General features: G+C 46.6%; 2 protein-coding genes across 7 annotated transcripts; both read right to left on the bottom strand.

Annotated features, from left to right (window-relative positions):
• Nucleotides 1–732: 732 nt before the first annotated feature.
• LOC140689722 (putative SCAN domain-containing protein SCAND2P) lies at nt 733–5,988 on the bottom strand. Its single transcript, XM_072950825.1, is given in 6 exon segments — nt 733–1,434; nt 1,891–2,011; nt 2,202–2,339; nt 2,654–2,857; nt 3,317–4,272; nt 4,274–5,988. Coding segments are annotated over 2 exon segments (405 nt in total). The 5' UTR covers nt 4,534–5,988; the 3' UTR covers nt 733–1,434; nt 1,891–2,011; nt 2,202–2,339; nt 2,654–2,857; nt 3,317–4,127.
• A 2,250-nt stretch (nt 5,989–8,238) lies between these two features.
• ZSCAN2 (zinc finger and SCAN domain containing 2) lies at nt 8,239–27,452 on the bottom strand. 6 transcript variants are annotated; one of them, XM_072950819.1, is made up of 3 exons: nt 27,330–27,452; nt 25,144–25,645; nt 8,239–10,993 (listed from the first exon to the last, which is right to left on the bottom strand). In XM_072950819.1, the coding sequence occupies exons 2-3, from the start codon at nt 25,547–25,549 to the stop codon at nt 9,543–9,545; spliced, it is 1,857 nt and encodes a 618-aa protein (XP_072806920.1). In that variant the 5' UTR covers nt 25,550–25,645; nt 27,330–27,452; the 3' UTR covers nt 8,239–9,542. The 6 variants fall into 6 exon arrangements, with proteins under 6 accessions (XP_072806920.1, XP_072806921.1, XP_072806924.1 ...); XM_072950820.1 differs by lacking the exon at nt 27,330–27,452 and adding an exon at nt 26,955–27,128; XM_072950823.1 differs by lacking the exons at nt 25,144–25,645; nt 27,330–27,452 and adding exons at nt 11,803–11,976; nt 18,588–18,624.
• Between the last annotated feature and the right edge of the window lie 94 nt (nt 27,453–27,546).

Here is a 27,546-nt window from a genome sequence, read left to right as displayed (position 1 = left end):
CTCCAGTCCTCCCACAGGGAGAACAGGGGGAGACCTTTACAAAGGCATTAATAATAAACCCTTGTCTAGCTGCCCAGTGCGGAGAGGAAACAGCTCGGCCGTTGCTGGTTCTCCAGCTGACCCAGCCATCAGTAACGCCACCAGCACGGGGGGGTGGAGCCTCCTCCGTCCTTGATGGGGGGGCGAGGGCCTCACCCTCATATTACCAGGCTGTGAAAAGTAAGGCACAGAATCACAGCGAAGACACGCTGAGACAGCCACATAGTCAAGCTCAGAACTAGTCTCTGAATTCTCTGGAAATTAGCTTCCATTTTATCAGCACGAACAAGAAAGCCCTGAGTAGTATTTCAAAAGCCAGGTGTGTATTTTGTGAAACAAAATACAGCTGCTGGACCAGCAGCTGAATTCTCTGTCTGTCTCCTGTGGGTGTCATGGGATAGAATCAAGGGCCATACAAACCCCTTTTGGGGTAGATTCTGTAGTGTTTTCAGACTCCTTGCTTTACAGGTATGTCTCCTACACCTGGAGTCTTTCCGCCCTCCGTGGGTTCTCGGATGTGCGCTAAAATGGGAACAGTTGTTGACTCGCCTCCCGCGTTCAGCACATTCATAGCGTTTCTCTCCTGTGTGGATTCTCTGGTGTATAACAAGACTTGAGCTCTGACTGAAGGTTTTTCCACACTTCCTGCACTTACAGGGCCTCACGCCAGTGTGAATTCGCCGGTGGGTGATGAGGTTTGAGAGGTTCCTGGAACTTTTCGCACATTCCTGTCTCCCCTGTCCTGAGGTGCAGGGAGGAGAGCTTACCACTGGGACTTCCCTTCAAAGCCTGGGGGCCATGACTCCTGAGCTCCTCTGTCATTTCATGACCATCCCCAGTCACCACCTGCTGGTTCTCTTTGGAGTCCCCTCTATTCTGCAGCATGCCTCCTGCCACCTCGAAGGTGTCAAAGGTGTTGGCAAAGGTCCAGTGGCTCATCAGGGCATCCATCTCGTCATAGAAGGGTGCCTGGCTTGTGGGTGCTCCTGGCTTTGCAGTAATTGGTCTGGAGGTTTTTGAACCACTAGCGACACTGCTCCAGGGTTCGCAGGAAGCCCCGCTCCGGCAGCCACTTAGCCATCATCTGGTACACCTGGTGGTTCTGATGGCATGTGTGGAGTTTTTCATGAATCCAAGACTCACTGAGAATTCCCAGAAAAATCCTGGTTTCCTCATAGCCCCAGTGCACCCCTGCCACCCTCTCATCCTCCAGGCCCTGCCACTCCAGCTCGTCCCAAGACTTGACTTTTCTCAAGATGGGCACCTGGCTGGACTTGACATTCCCCCCATCCACTGCGGAGTCTCTCACACTCTCCTTCTCTGGGGAGCTTTGGAGATCTGGGCTTTCCTCCTCTTCTACGTGAGAGCTCACATCGGGTCTATGGGCTGGGAAGTCTGCAGGGAGACAGGAAGAAGACATCATGGTTGGGTGAATCTAATCCCAACAACTTTATATGCCAGGGAGGGGAGATGCTAATTTTCAAGAAAAGTCCAAGGGAATTCTTGGGAAGGCTCAGTGAAAGGAATATGAAGGACAGTGAGGAAACACTATGAAAAAATTCAGGCCCAAATCTATAACTCTCTATCTAAGTTCATCTATCCTGCAACAAGTAAAATTCAGGCACCTGCCAAAGCCTTTACTGACCATCTTCTTTAGATGAGCTTTAATACAGTATCCTTTCTGGACTCCAGAAACTTATCCTTGGTAGCACTGATCATGGTATTCAATTTTCAATCAGGATTGAAGTAAGGAATAGATTTGAAAAATTCAACCTAAAAAGCTCTAGAGTAGTGAATACTACAGAAACCCCACAGCTAGCTTTGATTGTAAAAGGAAAAAGCCATTCTCACCTAGCGAGGTCCCATTTGCAGATTTCTCCCAGCTTTCCAAGTGGTTCCTCTGTCCAGGTTCTGGTTGCCTCCATGTCTCCTGGGAGACATACACAACCACGTCGCCAAATGTCACCAACTCCTGAGAAAACATGACACCGTACTCAAAACACAATGCCTTAAGACAAAATGCCTCTGTACTGCCCTATGCAGAGGGCAGGTGAAAAAGCACACTTAGAAGAAGCTAAAAAGTGAGTTTCCTTTGGCTTTGAAATGCAATACGGCGGGGGTCAGGGGAGAGAAAGCAGAGGAAGAAATGAGCTAACATTTACCGGACAGCTGGGCTCTGTGCTGGAAACTTCACACTTGTTCAAAGTTACAGTTAGTATGTGGCAGAGCTGGGATTTGAACTCAGGACCGTCTGAATCTGAAGTTTTTGTTTTTCCTCCCACTACGCAACCCTGCATACCCTGAGGGCAAGATACGGATATAGAAAAAAGGAAGTAACTGTTACTTTTAAGACAAACAAGCACTCCTAGGGTCGGGGGAAGAATGACTGTAATGCAACCCCTCACTACCTCAGCTGCGGTGCGGCTTTACTAAAGGCAGGAGATGTCGGCAACATTTTGCAGGCTGATGAAATTTTGGAGCCTAATCTATAAAGTTGCTGTGCCTACCTGCTGGGCAAAATTCCTTTGGAATTTCTGACTGACAAGAGAACTGATTGCAGAGGGCCCCACTCAGTAGTAAAAGGTGATCTGAGTAAGTGAAAAGTCTGGCCCACCTGGGAGCTGCTTGTGGTCCTCTGGTCACCACTGTTCTCCACAGAAAGACCCAGAGCCAGAGGGTCAGGTAGGCTTGCGGGCAGAGGAAGGAGCCATCAGAGGACCAAGCTTCTCGACCCTCCCAGAGAGCAGCCCACCTGAGTTCAGAAACAGAAGAGCCTTCCTCTTTCTTTCAGCGTCTGCTTCGTCCTATCGAAGAAGGGCTGGCGAAATAACAAAATGACACATTTCTAAAAGAAAAGTTCCAGGTTTTTCCCTTCCACATCCATCCAGGGTACTGACTTTCAGCATTTTATGATTTTGTTCTTCAGTTTTGATAATACATGTGAGTCATCTGAATTGGGGACACATACTTGTTTTGAGGATGACTGAACTCTAGTTACCCCTACCTTGTGCCTTGACGAGGCCTAATATTGGTGCCCACATCTTACGTAGAGGGAACATTTATGCCTCACTCACATAAGGCTCTGCTGTGCAGTTTTATAAAACATGCCAACCAAGGTCCTTCTTCCCTTCGGAGGTGCCTGTTCCGGATCCTACAGGTTCATGTGGTCAGCCTCAGCTCCTATGCCATGTCTTCCCAGGGAAAGGAGCTTTGCCCTCCACCCCACTCCCTGCACTCAGAGGGGATTTCAGGCCCTCCCCTCACTGCTGCTGCTTACCGCTCTTGTGGAAGGATCCGAGTTCTATTTTGGGGCTTGGTTCATTTGGTCTTCTGGTTCTGGCTGTGAGTTATTCACCATTGCCTAGAATTGATACATGGATTCTGTCTGTGCTTGCTTCAGATGGAAGTTTAGGGAACCCAGTACCAATCCTGAGGGTTCCTTCTCCTCTGACAGCACCTCCTGCCCCTGTTCAAAGACTGGAAATGGTCAGAATTCTGTAGGCACTAAAACTTAATCATCCTAAGGCACAAAGAAGCAAAGGGGGAGCCCAGTCTTATGCAAATCACTGCTGGGGCAGTAAGGAGTGTGGATGTGTGGAAGACTCCATAGAGATAAGGTCTGGACCCCCAGCGCACTGCAACCTGTCCACCTAGCTCTCGTGGGGCTGCTTCTGTCAACCCCTAGGCAAAACTAACTACACAGAGAGCAACCAACAAGCAGCTATTTTGCAATAGGACCCAAAGGTTCAATAATGTCAGTAAAGACCAGCGAACCCCTTGCTTCAGGCTGGCTGCTGTTGAATGAGAGCCGTTCTCCAAAGAGAAAACTGTGTATGTGCTCCTCCGGGGTCAGAGTGGTGCTCAAGCTATTTTAAGCAATTCTCTTATTTAATGGCGGTGACCAACACTCAGAGCAACCAATGTTATGCATTCTCTGAAGAGTCAGTCTGAAAAAAATGGAAGGAAAGATGCAGCTACCAGGCCCAGAATATAATCAGATTCCATTTTGACACCAACAGCAAAGTCTACACCTCACCCATACTGCTGACACCCAAGGTGGCTCTGTCCCTCACATTCATTCGTCTGCTTTAACTACTTGGAACTAAGTTCTCATAACTTACGGGCAGCTCCTGCATTCCAGGTTCTGTCTGCAAACCTTCCACCAGGGCCACTGCCTTCTCTCCACTCTCCAGGTGCTTTTGTCTAACCCAGATCTGGATCTCCTGGGGAAGGGACAGGCAGGAACTGTTCTTTCATACACTTCTCTGGTCTCAGCCGCTGATGACAGAGCTTCCAGAGTTGGATGAGGGCCTCCTGGGGTTCTGATGCTTCTTGATAGTGGAAGTGCCAAAAGTGCTGGCAGGAGGTCCCTGGTCCAGGGACAGTCCCAGAGGGACTGTCTTGCTCCCAGTGGGAATTTTCTTCTAGCTTCATTATTTGAAGCTCTTCTTGTACTTGAGGAATCCGGATTCGTTGGTCCACAGCTACAGCCATTGTTCATATCAGAGAAGAACCCTGCAGCTGTGCTCTTAAGTTCAAACCTCTTCCTTTACCTCACTGGGAAACCACCTTCAGATAGGAGTGTAAGTAGAACTTGAAATTCTAGAGCCACAGGCAGACATTACAGAGTGAACTCCAGTGAAAATCACAAGGGGCACCCCACCTGTATTGAAGTGAAGAAAAGTGCCTTCCTGTTCCCCCTTCCCATGTCCCGATACCCACGGAATCTGGCCACCTGTCACTGGGGGAGGGGTGTAAGATGGGGGGCATGCAGCTCCAGAAGTTTGACAAGAGGGGACAAGGGCTGGTGAGCTGGTTAGAAAGTAGTGGAGCTTGAAGCTGTGTTTGCATAGCCATTTACTTAACGCTGAGAAAATGCCAATTATCCATACTGAAGAATGAGGATGGGCTAATGGAGGTAATGGGGACAATAAACCACCCAGTCTTCCAAGCCACTGGTCCTCAGAGTGTTGCAAAGTACATGCAGTACAAGAACGAGCCAGCGCTCAAGGTCGCAGCACCTTGGAGAGCACCGCCTGGGTGGAGCCCGCTCGAAACTTCAGAGAAACCATTGCTCCCATCGCTCAACTGTCCTCGCCTCTGGCTGGGTTCTCAGCTTTGGGCGAGCCCTCTCAGGATTCCTCAGCCCTGGCACGATAACTCTCTCCCAAACAGGGAGATTTACCCTGGTTAAGGTTACAAGATTTAAGAGGAAGGATAATAAAGCAACAGACACGCAGGACGTTACAGTTGGAAGGAAAGCTAAGTAAGAGATACTGAGGCTTCAGCTCCCTCAAAGCTGAGGCAATCATGGTTCCCCCAAGACCTTGCCCAAGGTCACAGGCTGGCAGGAATTGGGCAGTGGCTCAGCCTGGTGACGGTGGACTGGGTGACTGGCCCGTAGAGCGTGACTTACACTGGAAGGCTACTCTGCTCCGCGGGCGACCTTCTCGGAAACATCATGGGGTAAACGCGGACCGTGGGGACGGGGTCGCCTCGGCGGCTACGGGGCCAAGTTCGTCCCCGCCGGACCCGGTGGGCAGCAAAGGGGGTGCCTCCAGCATGAGGGGCGCATCCGGCCCCAGGGTCCGCTTGAGGGAACGCAGGGCCCAGGCCGGAAGTGATCGGACCCTGGGTCTCTGCCTGGTCACTCCCACCTGACGCGGGAGACCGAGACCCTAGGTGAGAACCGCTCCAGCCCACCAAGGCCCTGCGGCCACTGGAGGCCCGACTCTGCAGCACCTTCTCTGTGGCCACGCAACGTCCCTACAGGACACTCCCAACCGGCGCCCAGACGCCTAGTCCGGGCATTCGGACAGCCACTGAACACCGGAAGCGGAAATGTGCGCCCCAGAAGCACTCGGGCTTGGCTGGACTACATTTCCCATAGGCCTCCGCCAGTGCCTCCAGACTGACAGCAACGTTAACCAATAATGTATGGGGATGGCTTGGGCGCCTCTTTGTTTCAGACGAATCACTGACGGCGGGTAGGACTTTTCTACAAGCGGGATTTGGTGGGCGGAGCCACAACTAAAATCTACCCAGCTGGAGTGAGATGGTCCTGCCTCGCTTCTCCCACCCCTGGGGGAATTAGGGGAAGTGGCGGCCTCTCACCCTAGTGGCCAGGATACCACTGAGAGAGAAGGCCTTGCCTCGCTTCTCCCACCCCTGGGGGAATTAGGGGAAGTGGCGGCCTCTCACCCTACGTGGCCAGGATACCGAGAGAAAAGGCCCTTTCCAAAGAGTTTTGCCTTACAGCTGAAAGTAAGTGTTTATCCCTGTTAATCCTTATTTATCCAGGTGAATAAATTCAGGCAGCTTGGATGCCAACTGTCTCAGGGTGGTGCTGAGAATTAAGTTCCCCCTTGCCCAACACACACAGGCTTCCTCATTTCCTGTGTGCTTAGTCCTGGGTGTTTCAAGATGAGTATCACTGAGGCTTATTCATTTAACGATCAATTGTGGAGCAGCCACTCCAGTGCAGCGTGGTAAGTGCTAAATGGAAGTGCTTTCAAAGTAAATGACTGGAAGGAAATACTAGAGAGCAGCTCAGAGAGCCCAGGAGGAAGGAAGGTGCACCCTTAGGGAAAGGGGACAGGAAACTTTACCTTTGCATATTTTATCTGGTTTGGTTCTGAAAAGTTTTGCATAGTAGTCTCACTCCCTATTTAACAGATAAAAGGTCTAAAATTCAATGGAAGGTGGGTGAAGCTGTGATTCCCCCTCTCAGGAGAGGCAGCCTGTGTTGGGGTGAGGGAAGGACAGGACCATAAGAGGGGCTCTCTGAAGAGTCCTGAATCCAGTTGCAAGTCTGGGCTGTGGCGATTTCTTCCAAAAGAACTAATGTAGAAAACAGGTCAGCACTTTCTGCATGCACACACATCTAGCTTTCAAGAACTGGCTACGTGGGGCAGACCCAGCTCAGGAGAGGGCTTTGGTTCTCAGCATCCAAAAGCAGTTCTGCTTTCACATGTTTTCTATTGTTGTAAGATTTCACTTGAAAAAGTGGTTCCACTGTTAAAAAAAGAAAATTGAAAATGACTAATTCCAAGTCCATGCCCTATTCCTTTAACTTGGGGATCCCCTGAACCAATGGAAATTTCACTGGAAGCAAAAATCAAGCCTGGAAAGGGTAGCCCCAAACACAACTCACATCACTTTCACCATCAACACTACGTGACCCCTGCATTTTACTCCATGCTCACCAGACACTGTCTGACCACAAAGCCACCATTTCAATCACTGGGGACCAGGAACAAGGGATGCTCTGAAAGTGGCTTGGGACAGAAGGCCCCCACTGTGAATGAATAATAATTGGGGTTCTGGATTCTGTTGGTCTTTTGGAAATTTAGTTTACAGGTGCCTCCCACCCAGGGTCTGGTCATCTCAAGGTGTCTGCACCAGAAATCTTGGGGGCTGGATCTCGAGGCCCTGAGGCATCCTGGCAGGCCTCCTGCCTCTACACCGACAGTGTAAACAAACGGCAGACACATCGTGCCTACCAAGGACTGAGAGCTATGAGAGGCCTGGGTGGGGTTCCTTAGAACCAGACCCTCTTCCTCCCAAAAGCCATTCTTCCACAGCTGCCTGGGGCTGTGAGCCGATGGGAAATTCTGAGTTGGGACACTGGGAAGAGGTGAGTAGGCCCTGGAGCCACAGCCTGTACTGATGCGAGACACGTGAGCTCAGCTGCACCAGTGACTGGCTGGAAAAACCAAAGAGAATTAACCACCAGCCCTAACTCTTCACCAGGCTCTCCACAGTAATGGCACATGAGTCCTTGCTCTGTAAATGAAGGGGTGGAGTCAGTGACAGGGACTTCACAGCCTACGTGGTTTGGTTTAACAACTGTCACTGCCTAGAACTTTCTTGTGTCTAACTTAGTTGAGTCTGGATGGAGATGATTCCCAGTGGCCTCCTTGGGAGGCCATTTGGCTCCTTAGTCAAAGCTGCTGCTCCAAGTCTTGGCTGACAGATTGGATGCAGAGTTAGCAAAGGGCGGTGGAGAGGTGTGGGCACTGGTCAAGCAAGACTAGGTTCATCCAAAGGTATGCTCTTTGGAGCAAGAGATTTTTGCTCCCTAAAGGTCTTAAGCCTCTTCTGGCCTGGGGCAGGAGGTGGGTGTGTGGGGTACAGAAGTAAGATGTGGGTTTGCTCACAGTTAAGTTTGAGTTTTCAACACAATGTGCAAAGATAGACTCACGAAAAGAACAGGACTCTACTTTATTAGGCAATGTGGAGTGTCTGCCCTGTAAGAACCAAGGTGCATTCTGAGTGGAGGCCTCATGGGTAGGAGAGAAAAACCTTATTTACCTCCCTCTTCCCTCATAACAAACCCCTTCACCTGCTATCATCCCCTGTCTTAACTGTTTCATGGCTCAATGACCCAAGATCAAGGATGACATCTCTAAGCCAACTCTTGATTCAAGCCCAAATCTCTCCAGGGGACAGATGATGTGTCCTCAAAATCAGCACTTCCTTAAAAATAATGTTCTTCATATACAAAAGCTACCAGACAGAATTCTAGACCTGCACATATAAGATAAAAATCTAAGAACAAGGAAATGACAAGTGCACAGAGTGATGACTATGGGGCCAGGTACCTGCGGGTAAAGATACAAGCCCACCCTGCAGCATGCAGGACTATTTCACCCGTGATAAGACACAGATGCCATCCACCTGGACGGGGGGAGGCAGCTGGGGGGCTCTGACTTCACCTCACACTCAAAAAACGGAACCCTGCAAGAATAAGTGCATTCCCTCCATGGCCGACGTAGCCCGGAACAGTGAGCAGAGATGAGAGCAAAGACATACATCTTGGTTTATGCCTTTGCTGGCAGGCCGTGTGCAGCCCCTACTGATGGAAAAGTCCTGCTGGGACACTGGTTCCAGGCCAGACTCCCTCGTGTTTCGGTGTTCCTGACACTTTCTAGAACTAGAAAAGGGCTTTACCTTCAGGCGATGACTCAGGATTGGAAAAGCCCCCCAACCTGGGCCCGAAATGAAGGCCCAGGACCCAAAGGTAGGAAAAGCCGGGTCTGCCATGCAGGGGGCCTGGGATGCTAGCAGCTCGGGTGGAGGCCCCTCAGCCCAACAAGAGGCAGCAGAACAACCAGACCACACCACCAGACTTCCGGGACTTCTCTGAAACATGGGCCACACTGTCTTCCATCTCACACAGAGAAATATCTGTTTCCCCCTGTTCTACCAGAGAGGAAACTGAGGCACAGAGGATCAGGAGAGGAGCCAATCAAGTGGAGAAATGTAACAGAAAAAGACTCAGCGTTCTGACTGTCCATTCCTATGCTCTGTTCTCGGGGCTGGACTCTGACCACTAAGCCGATGGGGTCCTAGAGATGACGGTGAGCAGGGGTAAGGTTCTGGCAACCCCCCCAACAAGCATTTAGGAAGAGTGGTTCTTCTAAAGATAAACATCCCTATTTGGGGGCAGCATAGGAAGTCCCTCTCCTGGGCCAGCCCCCGCACCTTCCCTCTCTGCCCCTTCAGTAAAGCTTCTCCTTCATGTGAGTTCTCTGATGGGTGATAAAATTGGAGCTATTGCTGAAGCCTTTGCCACACTCGGGGCATTTGTAGGGCTTCTCCCCCGTGTGGATTCGCTGGTGTATGATGAGGACTGAATTCCAGCTGAAGCCTTTCCCGCATTCGGGACATCTGTACGGCTTGTCTCCCAAGTGGGCTCGCTGGTGCATGACCAGGATGGAGCCGCGGCTGAAGCTCTTGCCGCACATGAGGCATTTGTAGGGCTTCTCGCCCGTGTGGGTCCTCTGGTGCACCACCAGCTGCGAGCGCTGGCTGAAGCCCTTCCCACAGTCGCTGCACTTGTAGGGCTTCTCACCCGTGTGGATCCTCTGGTGCTTGATGAGGTTGGAGCTCCAGCTGAAGCTCTCCCCGCACGTCAGGCACTCGTAGGGCTTCTCGCCGGTGTGCATCCCCTGGTGGGCGATCAGGCTGGAGCTCTGGCTGAAGCTCTTCCCGCACTCCCCGCACTTGTAGGGCTTCTCCACCATGTGGGTCCGCCGGTGCGTGGCCAGGTTGGAGCTGCGGCTGAAGCTCTTCCCGCACTCGCCGCACTGGTAGGGCTTCTCCCCCGTGTGAGTCCTGCGGTGGGTGATGAGGGCCGAGCTCTGACTGAACCGCTGCCCGCAGTCCGGACACTTGTACGGCTTCTCTCCCGTGTGGATCCTCTGGTGTCTGATGAGGTTGGAGTTGTAACTAAAGCTCTCGCCGCATTCTTTACATTCGTAGGGCTTTTCTCCCGTGTGGATTCCCTGATGCGTGTTCAGGCTGGACCGGTTGCCGAAGCTCTTCCCGCACTCGGGGCAGGAGTAGGGTTTCTCTCCCGTGTGCGTCCGCTGGTGGGCGATGAGGTTGGGGCTCCTGCTGAAGCTCTTGCCACACTCGGCGCACTGAAAGGGTTTCTCCCCCGTGTGGATCCTCTGGTGGGTGATGAGGTTGGCGCTCCGGCTGAAGCTTTTCCCACAGTCCCTGCATTTATACGGTTTCTCCCCGGTGTGCGTAGTTTGGTGTCTGCTGAAGTTTGAACCGTCGCTGAAGCTTTTCCCGCATTCGTCGCATTTGTAGTACTTCTCTCCCGTGTGGGTCCGCTCGTGCGTGATCAGGTGGGATTTCCGGCTGAAGGTCTTCCCACACTGGGGACATTCATAGGGCTTCTCACCCAGGTAGGTGCCCTGAAGGCCTATGAGCTGCCCCACTTCCCTGCCCTGGGACGGCACCTCCGCAGAGTCCTCACCAGAGGCGCTTCCCCGGGGCCCCCGGGGCCCCCGGGAGCCGCAGTCTCTCTCAGAGTCACTTTCCCAATCGGACTGCTGAATGCCTTCCCCGTCGGGCATTTCTGAGAACATCTCACGTGATTCAACGTCCTCAAATATGTCTTGGTTAGAGTTCTCCCCATTCTCACTCTGGATCTCAAAATCTGAAACAATGAAGAAAAACATACAATTTGTACTCAATTTCCGTAATTATGAGAAAAGAAAGCCAAAGGGGACCTGTTTAAAAAAATAAATAAACTTCTAGTGAAAGTAAAGAGGAGAACCCTTTAAACTTTAAAAATCCAGGTTTATTTCCTTCTACCTGGTTATCTAGTGGCCAGGCCTCATGTCTTTGTGGTGATCACCCAGAAATTCTAAGTGTTAAAGATGTGGGTTCTCTGCTATACATAAAATAGCTAAACAACAAGGTTCTACCATATAGCCCAGGGAACTAAATTCAATACTTTGTAACAGCCTGTAATGAAAAAGAATATGAAAGGAATATGCATGTGTGTGTGTGTGTGTGTATCTATATATATCTATATCTATCTGAATCACTATGCTATACACCAGAAATTAACATTACACTGTAAACCGACTATACTGCAATGAAAAAAAATAAGAAATAACCAAAAACAAACAAGATGGAAAAAAAAAAGATGTGGGTTCCAAGTCTCTACCTGTTTCTCCACTGGGAAATGAGGTCAGGTGGGAATCTGAAAATCCAAATCAAAGGAAAGCAATAGAGTACAAAGACTCCAACATTCACCATGGTGCCTAATGCTTAGTAGCTGCTCAATTAAATTTGATGACTGAATGAATGAGATTCTTATTGGTGCCACAGAAATTTCCCTAAAGCTCAGTCTCCTTTCAAATGGCACTTATATAATAATTTTGTGCATTAAAATATGGCTGGAGTTTATAATCTTATTAGCTGACATTTAAATAAGACACAGACAAGATGACAGGGCACCTGCATCGAGGACTCCAGGTGTCTATACAGATGACTGGAAACAAGTGGGCATTTTGAAGAGTCCTCAAATTTCTCTGCAGTGAGAGCCTACAGATAGATCTGCCACGGGTGATACAAAGCATCTACCTTCCAGAAACTTGTCAAACTCTTGACTGCCCAATACTTAGCAAACATCTGGGAGAAATAAATCATGAGAGAAGATTACTGGAAGAATATGTATTCCTTTCCTTACATCAGAGACTCTAAAATCTACCCCAGGATTTAGCCAGAACAGCAGAGAGCTGTGAGCCTGCATCACAGGGTTTTGACACTGGTAGGACTATGTTCACTGAACTGCATGTTGGTTTAATGGTCCTGGCTAACACTGGTAAACACTCTAAGTGTCACTAGAAATTCATGGCTGTCAGGAACCTTAGTGCTGCCAGGAAGTTGCTGATGACATTGTTTATACCACACAATATCCTCTTCTCCGGCCAGAGGAGGAAATTTCCCTCTGATGGAAATACCAAAAGGAACTGCTCTCCTGCGTGATTTGTGTCTGCCTCATGCCCCTGACTGTGGCTCCCTCTCTGCCTCGCCCGTGTGGAAGCTTAGAGCCAAAAGCTCAGAGGAGGAATACTGGATGATTTTACAACATGCAATTTGTGTTCTTTCACTCCATTTTTTCCTCTCAATATTTTCTTCTTTACTATACTTTCTTTGTGCTCTATTTCTGTAAGATGTCCTCAACCCTTTTTCTGAATTCTGTAGCGTATACAGAAATAAACCAGTATTTTTACTGATAAAGATGACAGCCTGATTATTACTAACACCAGACATCAGACCTCCTGAGAAAGTAGTTCCATTCACAGCAAGGAAGACAATTAGCAAAATAATTACACAAAGCCCTAGTGACACTTCCATTATGAATGCTGATGAACCATTTAAGGTTAGATGCTCATTCAGTGCTTACTAGTTTCTATAAGTTAATGTAAATTTCCATACATGCACATGATAAAATGTGGCATGCAGCTCTGAGACAAAACCTAGGTTCCACTCACACTCATGCCTCAAGATCGTATTTACATTTGCAAATAAGGATATAATTACATTTCATGCTCACACTAACATATATGCTACTGGTAAACTGTGGACTCCTATAATTGCCCTCTGGCCCCCTCCCCTAGATCTCCAGTGGATGGACGTAGGCACAAGAGTTTCCATGCACACTCCCACTTGGCTAGGGCCAAGGATTCTGTGCTTCCTTAATGCCCTGCAAGACAATTTTCTTGCAAGTTTCTCGCACAGAGCCCTGTTAGCATCTCTTTTCTAATGAGGACCTCCAGGCTGAGGCCCTGTTTCATTTTCTTCAAGTTAATGTAACCCAAACCCTTTTGTGATGACTTAAGTAGCTGTTCTCTTCTGAACAGGGATGATAGCTAACAAGATTTTTCACTGCTCTCAAATCAGAAGAACTGGTATGTTCCTGGCTAAGCTCAGAGGCAACAGGGAAAACAAACAAAAACTCAAACTTCATTTTCAGTCAGTTTAGGAGGGAGATTAACTTGCAGACAACAAAATACATGTAAGGGCTTCCAAAACCGGCAGAGACTGGGCAGAAGCCAATGAAGGAAGAAGCAAAGAGATCAAGTGTGGAAAGCAGGAGAGGGGCCCTGCTCAGGGGAAGTTTCTCAAACTCAGGCAGAAAAATCACTTCCTGAGGATAAGAGACTCACCCTCAAGTGCATCAGTGCGTTTGGGAACCGGGATAAGATGGGCTGTCTTCTTTGGTTCAGAGAAGCAAAGCAGGTGAGGCTACAATTAGAATCACTCAGATGAACCAAGCAGGCAGGAAGCTTTCTGTTTCTGTGACGCAGAGGAGGAGGGAGACTTGGACTCTCACTCATTAATCATAGGAATTAGTTATTGAGAAAAGGGACCATTTTTCATCCCTCCAAAATGTTAAGTGAAGCCACCACCTCTATGAAGGAAGACCACAAAGCAAAGTTGAGGAACAGACAACAGGACAAGAGGAAATGTGAGCTGGGAAGAAGGGGTAAAATCCTGAGACATGACGACAAAATGGGGAGGAACACAAAGGAAAACAGGCACCCAGGAAAGCGCAGAAAGGAGAAAGGAGAACTGACTTAAGAAAAGCAACGACAGGAAATGGAAACAAAGAAAGAAGTTAACGGGGAGAGGGTATAGCTCAATGGGAGAGGGTATAGCTCAGTGGGAGAGCACATGCTGAGCATGCCCAGGTCCTGGGTTCAATCCTCAGCACCTCTTTTAAAATATAAATAAATAAACCTGATTACCTCCCTCCCTGATCCCCCACCAAAAGAAGTTAAAAGGATTAAAGAGAATGATAGAAATCCAAGTGAGACAAAAGAAGAATCGATAAACATATAACTAGAGTTCTCAAAAAAGGAAACTAAACCAAAGGAACAGAACAAAGCCTGCAAATATAATCCATAAAGACAGAAGAACCCTTGAAAGGTGCACTGTGTGCCAAGGAAAATCAACCCAAGGTAGTTAATAATGAGACAGGGGACAAAAAGATCGAATCACTTAGATGGGGGAAGACAATCAACCGGCCTCAGATTTCTCTACAGGAACCTCCAATCCCCGCAGAGTGTACAGTAGCTATAAGACATGCAAGAAGAGAAGGCATGTGCCCAGGGTTTTGTGTTCAGCAGAACTGTCCTTCAAGTATAAAGTTTATAGGCCAAGCTTCGAATATACACAAATTCACAGAAATTGTTCCTCTGGCCCTTCTTGAGGAAACTGTTAGGAGATGAATTTCAGTCACAACAAGATAAAGGGAATTTCAGAGGAAAAGGGTTGGGGCTGAACACCTGATACATTTAACTTCAGAACATCTACAAACGACTCTGCTGGTTGGGGTGATACAAGAGAATGTAAATGTTATTCAGTGATGTAGAAATGACACTCTAACCAAAACTGGGGTTGCGAGGAAGACGGTGGAATATGGGATGTCTGTCAGTTGCCTCATCTGTATACCTAGGGGTTCAAAGGATATCATTTAAAATTGGCAAATCGTGTAGCTGAAGTAGAAGAGTCTTTAATAGGACAAAAATAAACATTATTAGACAATTACTGACTGAAATCAGGGAGTGGGGAGGAAAGCAACTATCTCTGTCAGATGTTAAAACACACTATCAAATCTCAATAATTAAAACATTAGTAGATAATCAGACTAATGAAACAAAACCAAAACTCCAGAAGACTCAACAGACATGTGAGTTCAGAATTTAACAAGGTGAAACATGAATAGACAGACCAGTAGGAAAAAAGAAAGAAAGAAAAAGAAAAAAGAGGAAAAAAAAACCCAAACAAGAATTTTTTTAAAAATGAGAAAGACAAAAAATTTTTAAAATGAAAGGAAAGGAAAAAAAAAAAAAGACCAGTGGAACAGAAAAAATCATCTCTGTGACTACGGGAATTTAACATATGATAAAGGTAGCCTCTGAAATTTATGAAGACACCACATTCAATAAATGATGGTGGAACAACTAGTTAGGGCAAAATGGAAAAATTTCAGTTGGACCTACACTTGGACAAATCCCAAAGAGATCAAAGATTTAAAGGAAAAAAAATTAGTACTGAACTATTAGACAAAAGTATGAGAGAAGTCCTTTATAATCTGGGAGCCTTTAAATGTGATACTTAATTTGTGTGATTATCTTTCTCTACAACCTCACTGCAGAGGCCCTTCTGAGCAGACCCCAGACCCAATAACCCCCTCACTGTCCGCTGCTTAAGGACCAGTCCTATCCTTTACTACGCAAAGATGCAAGAACTGTTATACTCCAGAGAAGGCCAAAGGGAGATTGAGAGTTCTCTTAAGGTTGATCTCTGACAACACAGAGGCACAGAAGCCATTCTAAAGGACAGAAAAGAGTGACCTTCAGGTGATCTGTCTGAAAAAGGGCCTCCAAATGAGGGAGGAGGATCACTGAGCTGCGAAGGATGAGGGATCCTGCTCCCTCCGAGCTCCTCCTCGAGAAAGGATGGCCCTGGTGAAAACAAGAGGAGAGAGCACATTAAACTGCAGGCAATTCCCTCCTTTTCTTGTTAGTGGCCAAGGAAAGTGAAAACTCAGAAGCTGGTCTGGTCAGATGCAAGGGGCATATCTTCACCAACATGTTATGAGTGGAGATGAGATGAGGTGATCGGAGCTGAGAATTTTCTTTAAAAAGAACTTCACTAGTAGAAACAGTGTTTGCTATTTCAAGATGAGCATATTTTGTGGATGTGACTGATGCAGGGAGGCAGGCTTCTGGGGAAGCAGGCTTGTGAGCAAGCGGCTGGACGGCCAGGTCTCCAGCAGGGAAAACTCAGAGATGAGTCAGGCACTAAGGAAAAAGGAAAGAAGGGGTCTCCCTTTCTAAATGTTTTGTTCTCCCCACAAACTACTGAGGTAGGGAAGAAGTCCCATTACCTATGCAAGGACTTTAAAACAAGGGTTTTGGACTGTGCTGTGTAGTTTAAAAGTTGAAGGACCTCACATCACATACAGACTTTATTTGGATTCCTTGGTCTATTTTCAGGTAGTATAAATATAACTGGAGGGCACCTTCAGATTCTGGAGACAAGGAGGGCCCCTCTGAGAAGGTGACATTTGGCGAAGATAGGAATGCGGTTCTAACTGATCTTCATAGTTATCTATACAATACTGATCCATTTTATTTATTCATCTGCTTCACTGTAACCACAGCTAACAAGCCTGTTCTTCTTGAATATAACACTTAATTACTCACTTACTCATAGAGGGAGCTTGTTTGTGATACTTGATTGTGACTACAGGTTTTGGAAAGTATACACAGGTTGTCAAAAACCTGCACCTGAGATAGACTTCAAAGAAGTTATGTTCTCCCCTCATGCACTGCTGGTGGGAATGTAAAATAGTGCGGCCACTGTGGCAGATGGTCTGGCAGTTCCCCAAAAAATTAAACACAGAATTACCATATGACCCAACAATTCCACTTCTGGGTATGTATCTAAAAGAATTGAAAGCAGGGATATCAAATATCCTTGTGCATGCATGGCTCATGATAATCAAAAGTTGAAAACAACCCAAGTGACTACCCACAGACAAATGGATAAACAAAATGTGGTCTATACATACAATGAATATTATTCAGCCTTAAAAAGGAATGAAAGTCTGACCCATGATTCAACATGGATGAACCTGGAGGACATTATGCTAAGTGAAATAAGCCAGTCACGAAAGCACAAATATTGTATGATTCCTCTTCCATACGGTACCCAGAGCAAATTCATAAAGACAGAAAGGTGAATGGTGGCTGCCAGAGGTCGTGGGGAGAGAGGAATAGGGAGTTAGTGTTTAATGGGTACAGATTCAGTTTGGGGAGAGGAAAAAGTTCTGGAGTTGGATGGTGGTGATGGTTGCAAAACAATGTGAATGTACTTAACGCCAGTGAACTGTATACCTAGAAATGGTATTAAAATGACAATTTTATGTTATATATATTTTACCACAACAAGAAAAAAGAATTTATGGCTCTTACAAATCATTTTATGTACTCTATCAAATGTAAAATAGTTGATCATTACTAGAAAATTTTTGAAATTAATTTTAAAGGATTAAATAAATGCTCAGAGAGGGGAGGATATAGCTCAGTGGTAGACTGCATATTTAGCATGCACAAGGTCCTGGGTTCAACCCCCAGTACCGCCATTAAAAGAAACATTAAATAAATAAACCTAATTACACCCCCCCAAAAAAGGAACAAAATTAAAAGAAAAAAAGAAATAGCTTTATAAAAATAAATAAATGCTCAGAAGGGCAGAGAATTCTTAGAAATACTATTCTACTTTTGATGGTCTAACAGGCAAAAGAATAGTATCTTGTTTTAATGGGTATTTCCCTGATGATTTGTTAGGTTGAACACCTTTTCATATGGTTATAATTTGTTTTCCTTCATTTCTAAATTGTCTGGTCATATCTTTTACCTTTGATTCCACTGGGTTGACTTTTCTTATGAATTTTAGATGCTCTTACAGATTGCGATTTTTACCCTTATCGGCTACACTGCAGACTTTGTGGAAAGTATTTCCTCCTAGTCTGTGCACTGTCTTTGAACTTTGTTCATAGTATCTTTTTTATATAAAGACTTTTTTTTCTGTTTTCATGAGTCCAATCTAGCCTTGAAGATTTCTGTCTTGCTTAAGGTTAAGAAGTCCTAACCCACAGTAAGATTACAAAAATATTCTATAGGTGATGCCAAATTTTTTACAGTATAGATCTATAACTCATCTGGAATTCATTTCTGTATAACTCGTGAGGCAGAGATCTATTTTAAGTTATGAAATAGGGATCGGGTTTTAAATTTTTTAAATTTTTAAATTTTATTTGACGGGGAGATAATTAAGTTTATTTATTTATTATTTTTTTAAATGGAGGTAACTGGGAATTGAACCCAGGACCTCATGTAGGCTAAACTAAGCACCTGCTCTACCACTGAGCTATACCCTCCCACCTCCAATTTTTTTTAACATTTTTTATTGATTCATAATCATTTTACAATATTATGTCAAATTCCAGTGTAGAGCACAATTCTTCAGTTATACATGAACATACATATATTCATTGTCACATTTTTTTTTCGCTGTGAGCTCCCGCCTCCAATTTTAATTTTTAAAAAATGGTTAGACCACTGTCCAAATACCACCCACTCAATGGTTCCTGAATTGCCACAGGTCCCTTATTGGTTAGTAAACAAATGAAGCTCAGTCTAAACCAATGGCTCTAGACTCACATGCATAGTACACTCGCGTGGAATTCACAGTGCCCAAGCGTGTCCCCTGCCTGGTCAGAGGCCTCATCGTTCTTTCCCAAGCTAGAAAGGGTATAAGTCTGAATTTGCTGTAATTTATTTATAACAACGAGATAACTGGTCACAAACTTTGGTGCTTTAATGTGTGTTAGGCTCAGAATTCCTGTAAGTTCCCTCCCACCTGATTGTGACATACTGCTGTGTCTCAACACCATGGTCAGAGCCACTGGTCTAAAATACAGAAGTGATTCTGTAATTCTGATACAACTGATGCCCAAGTGGGGCTCTCCCCATCAGGGCGCTGCCCTGGCAAGGCTGGCAGGAACCTTAATCATGCCTGGGTGACTGGGACCGTTGTTCCTCCTGAACGCTGCTTGGAAGACCAACTGCCGATAAAAACAGCAAGGCGCTGTTATCAGTTTAAATGAACGACTGCCAAACATTTTACAGTTACAATGCCACATCTCTCTCTGAGTTCTACATGGTATACATTTCAAATATTTAAGTGAATTAAAAGTAATTTCGTTTTGAACCTAAGAATTGTAGCTTTAAAAAGACATTTACAAAAAATAAAAATAAAAAAATTTTTAAAAATAGACATTTATGGGGTGGGGTGGATATAGCTCAAACGTTAGGGTGCATGCTTAGCATGCACAAGGTCCTGGGTTCAATCCCCAGTACTTCCTCCAAAAGTAAGTAAATAAATAAATAAACCGAATTCCCTGCCCCCCACAAAAAAAGCAAAAAGTAAAAAGCAAAAAAAAAAAAAAGACATAGACCTTTACAACCCTGCAACACTCTCCACTCCCCTTCTTAAGAAAAATGAATGTATTTGTTCATTTGCTACCACTGAGGGAGCATCTTGCTGGGATAGCAAGTTCAAAATAGGTGAGCTGTTGCCGGTGCCCACCAAAAGCCAGGTGAGATGCTGAGGACAGCTGGACAGGTCACTGTGACTCTTCCACTCAACTGCTGGATAAGAGTAGATTTGAAGTTGATAACCTCCATTCTCTCTAGTCTAGAGTGCTTCTCAAACTTCAAAGGGCAAACAAATCACCTGGAGATCTTGTTAAATGCAGATTATGCTTCAGTGGGGCTGGGCGGAGACCAAGAGTGTGCCGTTCTAACAAGCTCCCAGGTGATCCCAATGTTCTGGGAGCATGGACCACACCCTGAGTAACAAGGCTCTGGAGCAGTGGTTTTTAAATTTTGCTGCATCTTTAAACCACCAGCGGGGCTTTCAAAACTCCCTGGCCTGGGCCACACCCCATGCCAACTAAATTAGAAAATCAGAATGCCTGAAAGTGGGCTCCAAGACTTCAGTGATTCCCATGTGAGGCCAAGTTTGAGAACCAGAGGTCTAGTGCAGTGGTTCTCAAACAGGAGACTGAAGCAGGATTACCTGGAGGGCTTGTTAAACCCGAGTGCCAGACCCCCACCCCCAGGGTTTCTGGTTCAGTAGGTCTGAAGTGGGGCCCAGGAACACATTTTAACACATTTCCAGATGGAGCTGATGACGCTGGTGCAGGGACCCCACACTGCACTAACGTTTAGAGGATTTATATGTCAGGCGTTTGTCAATTTTGAGCCCTATCATTTCCCCTTTGCTCCCCTCTGATGTCAGCAGTTTCTTTCTTGAGTGATGGTGCTTGTATGAGATAAAATGAATCTGTTAGGAGAGGAGCATTTCCCCTTTCACCCTGATGTTGCAACCACACTGGTCTGGGGTTATCTGGTGGAGGCCGCTGTGGCATGAGTCCACTGGTCTCTGGGCTCTAAAGGTATTTTTCTGCTAGCTTCACACAGAAAGTTAGATGAACATGGGCAGAGCAATTAGAGAACAGTCCAGGACAAGCTGTCTCAGCTCCAGTGACTATACTTTCTGGACCAAAAATTGGGCAACACAATTTGAGAAATGACTTCTGGCCCCAGGGCCCAGGCCTCTTACAGAGGGAAATGAGACAGTCTGAGAGGTATGGTTTGGCTGCCAGATACTGGAATTGGTGACATTTTGATGATTTACAAGTACAAAGATTTTATATTCAAGACTGCCTTGGAAAATTTGGGTGGTTATTCCCCAAATCACTAGGGAAAAAAAACAGAAGTGTATTGATTTTTACAACAGTAATTTGTAACAAACAACAGAGATAATTAGTACTTTTCATAAACAGTCTTTCAACAGGCCTGTGAGACACAGGCTGAAAACACAGCTCCAGGCATGAACCAATCTCATCTAAACGGAAAGACCGCATCTCTGGACAGATCATCGCTACAGGAAGGGTACTGCCCTACAGAGGCTAGCAAGTCCAGACCTCCGCAGTTTCATTTTCTCTGTCATTTGTGTACTGGTGGCCACATCCAAGACCAGCTCCCCAGTGCAAGACACCTTCAGGCAAATGTCCTTCTTGGGCTGTGGATTCACCACACCTTAGGTTTCCCAGTCCAAAGTTTGTCCATTCAAGTAAATGCTGCCAGTTCCATGTACTATCCCTACCAGTCTGGCTGGATAACAGCAGGTGGAAGAGGCCGCCTCCCGGCTTCTATCCTTGAGCCTTTGGAACTTGAGGAGGAGGAATAGTGCACACCTCTGAACCCAGAAACATGTTCTCCATGTTTCAAAATATCTTGAATAACAGCGTAAATGCTACAGTATTCACCGAGTTTGCTGAATATAAACCAAGGATTAATGTGGAGCTTCCGAGAACGAGAACCTAAGAGTAGGTACTCTTTCGCTGGACTGAGCTGCCTGACTTGCCTACTGGCCTGAGTATTTGCCGGGTCTAAGCTACAGTCTTATCTACGCTTCCTTTCTAGATTTGGAGTATCCCTGGCTATGTTCTGTCACATTTGGCCTTGACCCCATTTTGTTTTAAAACAAAAGCTTAGCTTGGCTTTCTCAAGGAAAGGGAGATAAGCCTGGAATGAAGTAGCTGTCTGTCCGCCTCCTTCAGGGACCCAGCAGGTGAGCCGCTCCCACCTGCAGGGAGGCAGGAAGGCTTCATTTACTTATCCTAACAAGTTCCCACTACGTGTAGGGCATTGTGCCCGGTGCGGTGCGGTGAGAGTCAAAAATTAAAAAAGGCCAAGTTCCTTGACTTTTGGAATTAAAAAAAAAAAACCAAAGACTTGTTTTTAATTTATCTTTTTTTGGGGGGGGGGTAATTAGGTTTACTTATTTATTTTTGGAGGAGGTACTGGGGATTGAACCCAGGACCCTGTGGATGCTAAGCATGCACTCTACCACTTGAACGATACCCTCCTCCCAACTTTTGGAATTTTATAGGTTCCTAGAAGAAATAAGATGAGTATTCATATAAGTAGAAAACAAGATGGAATACAATAAAAAGCTGAAAGAGAAGGAGAATTCAAATGTTCTGGGGGAGATGACTTCTAGCAGAGGTGATCAGAGAGGCTCCCGGCTGGGTGGAAATGGGGACGGGGAAGAGGGGCCAGAAGTAAGGACAGCTTTATGGGGCAGGTTTCCAAAGTGATGCACTCAACGAACAACCAGGATTTTATCACATGGGAACGGACAAGACCATTCCAAGCCAACATTCAGGAGCACAAGTGAATGCTAGAAAGCACAGGCTACGTTCAAGAAACAGCAAGATCTAGTCTGAATGGAGCCAGGGCTGTGGCGAGGGGAAGAGGGGAGGACCGGCCAGGAGCCATCTGGGCCAGGTCACTCAAGGCCACGTGTTGCAAGCAGAACAAAGAAGTCATGCTTGATTTAGAGACACTGGGGAACTGAAGAAGATTCTGAAGCAGGAAAGCATCCAATTACTTGGGTGGGAGTGGAGCAGCTGCAATGTAGGGGAAGGAGGCTGACGGCAGGTTCCCTTTGGAGGCAAGAGTTCGGGTGAAATACCAGGGACCTGAATTAGGGCTGCGTGTGGGGATTAAAATGTCCTGGGGAGACACTCAGAAAGAGATGAGCTTTACCACTTCAACTATTAATATAGGTCCAATCTCAACTAGAAGTACAAGATACTTTCACTGGGAGCACCTTCGAGATGACTACCAGTCAAATATTGAACAACCACTGTCTAACCAGGCCTTGAAATGTCCTGTGCTAGGTAAATGTGACCAAAGGTCCCAAGCTGGACAAACAGACTAGAGATCAAGTGGTCCTATGTTGAGTAAATGTTTGCGAAGAGATGGATAATTGCAGAGGTTCCTCTGAGCATCAGGAGGAAGGTGGGAGCATGCATAAAACAAATAAGATCCAACAAAGATGGTCTCAAAGGCAGAAATCAGAGCGCTGACAAACTCACTCAATCTGGGACTCAATCTGGGATGTCCCAGGAAAGATGACAAGCACAAAGCCCCTCCAGTAAGCCAGGTGGGCAGGGCTGTCACAGTGGGAGCCTGTCATCACCTCAGAGACACCTGACGAGACCTGACCCCCTGCCTTGTGACTTCCCCAAGTGAACAATAACCCCAGAGGACTGTCCTCAGCCCTCCACCCCTCTGGCCTCTCCATGGCATCTAACTGAAGATCCTGAGGTTCATTACAAACTTGTCACATCTATCAGGAGACAAGTAAAGTTTTTAAAGCGAATGAGAGGTTTTTCCTTTTTTTAAGTAGGAAGAATAAAATTCAAAGCGTTTTTTCAGGACCTTTGCTTCAAATACAGTGTGGGATCTACCAAACACACGTGGAAGCAAAGAGACTGGAGTTTGAATCCTGGCTCCACTACTAACCAGCTGTATGACCTCAAGGAAGAGCTTGACCTTGCTGAACTTCCATTCCCTCGTCTATAAAGTGACAGTCCCACCTACCTCCCGAGACTGTCAGTGACATGGACACAGACATGTATGGTGCTCAGTGCATGGCAGGGCTCACAGCAGGCCTTCCCTGACCACCCTTTTCTCCAAAGGACAGCTCTGCTCACATCTCCCAAGGCCCTGGGCACTGTTACAACTCTGTCCCCAAACCACCTTCCCTTTCCAGTCTCCTGAATCCTCTAGGTGAAATGCCTCTGATTTAGTCACTGTTGTCTTAGTCCTCATTTGCATCCCCTCTTTCCAACACCCTACTGGGAACTATCATTTCTGCATCACAGATGTGACAAAATGCTTAAGAACATGAGCCATGTCCTCAGACCCACAAGCTGGAATCCTGGTTCAGCCTTGTACTAGCTGTAGGACCTTAAGGGAGTCATTTATCTTCTCTGATGATAATAATCCTACATTTCTACCAAGGTGGTGAAGTTTACATGAGTTTTGCATATTAGATGCTAGGCATACTGCCTGGCCCCCAAAAGGATAGATCAATGCTGGCCAGTGTTACTATTAGTTCTTTACCACACATGTCCAATCTCTTCCTTGTCCCCTGCTGTCCCCACCTCAGCCCAACCCCTATCCCTGCACACCCAGTGTCTAGGCGGCTTCCTAGCTGCTCTCCTACCTCCAGCCTCCCCCTGCTCTAATCAAACCTGCATCCTGTTGCTCGACTCAGCTTCCTCCCACAGCCCTCGGGCCCTAGTTTAGAACCTGCTGAGGCCAAAGACATTCAGTCCAAGCCTCCACCCACTCTTCCCCTGGACTCTACTTCCCACCACTTCTTAAAAACACACTTTTCACTCCAATCAGCCAGCCTTCCTTATTGTCACCTGAACTCTCCCAGGCTGGTCCACCCTCCCAGCCTCTACTGAGCACAGCTCCTCTGGGATGCCATGCCTTCCTCCTGCCCCATACCTTTCCAAACCCCACTCCAGCTGCAACTCCTGCTCAAGTTTCACATCCTCTGTGACACCTTCTCTGACCTCTCCTCTCCCCACTCCTTTTTCTGAACTTCTACACTTAGCAGCACAGAGGCAGCCAGCCATCATTTCCCATGGGTCCTGACAGTGCAGGTAGATCTGAGTAAATATCTGGTAATCAAGGGAGTCCAGTTACAACTGAAGACCAGAATGGAGGGAGAGTTGTTAAATGGCACATCTGGATCCCACAACGTATGAATAACACAACAGACAAATATACTAACTGTTGCAAAAAGCTCAAGTTTGGAATTACTCTTTTAAGACCCCAGGATGACTTTATACCACAGATAAGTCCCTAATTATTAGCTGGTTTACTAGTCATTTACCTTGATTTCACAAAAATAATCACTTTTAAAAAATAGGATTTGGTTTTTCTGACTGTTGGAACTTAAATATTTGGGTGTTTACTGTACAACCGGGTGGAAGTGCCAAAGGGTGGTTTACAGGGTCTCCCAGCCCCTGCCCCCCCATAACCTCCATCAGCTTCCCAACCACTCCAGATAAACATAGAAGTAAAAACTGTGCTAACTCTGTAAATGTAGCCCCAAGAATAGTCCTCTAAGCCCCTCTTACACCGAAATTCTGGAACTGTCACTGTACACAACCAGGGTGTTAAAAAGCATGACAATGGGCTGACTGCCTGCAGACAGAGTAGAGGGATGACGCCGACTCAGACTCAGTCCTGGATACCACCTTCTCCTCCTCTGCAAACCCACACCCCTCCACCTCAGAGGGGTGCTCCCGCCCTCACCTTATAAGGGTCTGCATCTTACCACTGTCCCGAAGGGTCTGGGTCAAGTCTTCCACCAGGGCCGCTGCCTCCTCGCTGTTTTCGGGCCGATGCTCCTGCAGCCAGGCCTGAATTTCCCTTGGCAGCACTGTCAACATTTGCTCCTTGGTGTGCACCTCTGGCCTCAGCCAGCGCCGACAGAGCTCTCGAAGGCGGCCAAGTGCACCCTGTGGCCCCCCGGCTGCCTCCTCGTGGGGGCTGCCCTTGCCAGCACTCTCAGGAAAGGGCTCGGCCTCAGGACCATCCTCCTGCAGCACAGCTTCCTGCACCCAGGAGTCGTCCTCCAGGATCATGGTGGCCACCTCCTCCTCCTGCTCATCCTCCTCTTGAGGCACCTGGACTAAGGGGCTCAGAGAAGTGGTTACTCTCGGCACCTCCGAGGCCATCATCCACGGTCTCGGGGCTTCTAACCTTGAACTTTAGTCTTTTCCAGCCAGGCTCTCCGAGAAGGCAGCTCCCTCCTCAAATTTCAACAAGCAGTCTGCCTAAGAACAAGAAAGAACCAGAATCAATAAGTAAACTGTCCTAAAACTCACAGCAGCCCAGGTCAGGCCACCAAGTGATTCTTACATCAGCAAATCAACAGAGGTTTCCTGCCCTTCTTAAAGGAAAAATGGCTTATTCTTGAAAACATTTCTATGGCAAGAAAAGAAGAATCACAAGTATAAAAAACACAGTATTTTTCTTTCCAAGAGACCAAAGTATGAGTATCAGAAATTCAAAGCCCTCACAAGAACCTAGGACTGAGTTATCCTGCCCTGAGTCAGTTCAGACTTACTGGCAGAGTGAGTGACCTTGACCTAATATACAACCCAGTCACTTAACCTCACTGATCGCCTAGTAAGTAGAGATAATCACATCCATCCTACTTATCTGAAGGGGACATCTTAAGGGTTAGCAAAGGATCAGATGTCAAAGCACTTTGAGCCTCACTAGAAGGAAGGTAATATCTCAACTGCATTATTACCATATTTTAAAATGTGAAGTTTTAAAAATGTTCATACTCTTAGATCTAACTTACTCCCTCAGGAATTTATCCATAAAAATAACCATCTTTGCTATGAGAAATTTATTTCCAAAGACACACAACCATAGCATTGTTTCTAATTGCAAAAAAAAATCTGACACATTAAAAATCCAGCAGCAGAATAGTTAATTATGGCACATCCATATTAAATATAAATTTAGTAAAATATATTAAAAACTATTCTGACGTAATTATGGCTACCTTTGAGGGCGGGGGTTACTGACTGAGAAGAGGCTCAGAGAAGCTGGAAATGTTGTGTATCTTGATTTGACAATGGTTGCATAAGAGCATGCATATGAAATTTAAGATTCGTGCACTCTGCTGTATGATTTTTAAATATTTAAAAAATTATGCTGACAAGGATTATTAATTATTAATGATTTAAGATAACCCTCATAATGTGAAAATCAATGGATAAAAATAAAACAAGCGAGGCAGAAAAACCATAGACACAGTATGACCCCAATTCCTTAAAAAAAAAAGAAAATGAACACATACACAAGAAAAAAAAAACCTGGATGGAAATTTTACAAAATGTTGTGAGCAGTGATATTACAAATTATTTAAAATAAAGACTAAAACGCAATGAAAAGTTATTTTAAAATATTATTACTGCATTATAAAGACTCAGATAACACCCCTCCCTCCAAAATAGGGAAGGAAAAACTTTTTTAAAAGAGGGAAAAAGAAAAGCTAGTGGGGACACTTAAGTTCTCAATGTGTATTTACCAAATGGCTAGAAGAAACAGATATAACACAGCTCTTACTTGGGACCCCAGGAAAACTGCTCCTAGTCAGCTTATTCGCTGTCTGACCTGAGACAAGACACACCCCCTCTAAAGCTCAGTTTCCCCATCTGTAAAATGAGGAGCTAAGCAGGATGTCGTCCAATGTGCTTTCCAGTCCAAACCGTGCGCCTCTGGTTGGATGTACAAGCTCACCGCTAGGGAGAAGAGTCAGGGTCCGGCGGCTGAGCGGACCGGGAGCCTAAACCCGCACAGCGGCGCCGCGCGGGATGCGGACAGCGCCCCCGACGCCCCTCCCCCAGCAGGGCTGCCCGCACTGGCTCCAGGCCCGTTATCCCCTCGCCTCGAGCTACTCCCCTAGCCCGCGCGGCTCCAGCTCTGTCTCTCCAGGCTCACCTCTCCAGAAACCAAATCCCGCTCGGGCGGCCTCTCCGCGCACAAAAGTGCCCCCAGGCACGGCCCGGCCCCTCCGGAGTCACGGAGGCTCAAGCCCGAGGGGCACCGAGAACAATGGACGGGAGAGGCCCGCCCCCCGCCACGCTCATTGGCTGCCGAGAACAGCCCCTGGGAACTTCGCTTTCCTACTGGCGGGGACAGACCCAGCGGGAGGCGG

Source organism: Vicugna pacos, chromosome 27, assembly GCF_048564905.1.
Source record: "Vicugna pacos chromosome 27, VicPac4, whole genome shotgun sequence".
Classification (NCBI taxonomy): Eukaryota; Metazoa; Chordata; class Mammalia; order Artiodactyla; family Camelidae; genus Vicugna; species Vicugna pacos.
Note: the sequence above shows the minus strand (reverse complement) of the source record. Positions and strands in the feature narration are given on the sequence as shown.

Coding starts and splice junctions, on each gene's coding strand:
- ZSCAN2 (XM_072950819.1), bottom strand. CDS start 25,549: ATGATGGCCTCGGAGGTGCCGAGAGTAACCACTTCTCTGAGCCCCTTA. Junction 10,994..25,143: donor CCAGACCCTTCGGGACAGTG/GTAAGATGCAGA, acceptor TCATTGTTTCAG/ATTTTGAGATCCAGAGTGAG.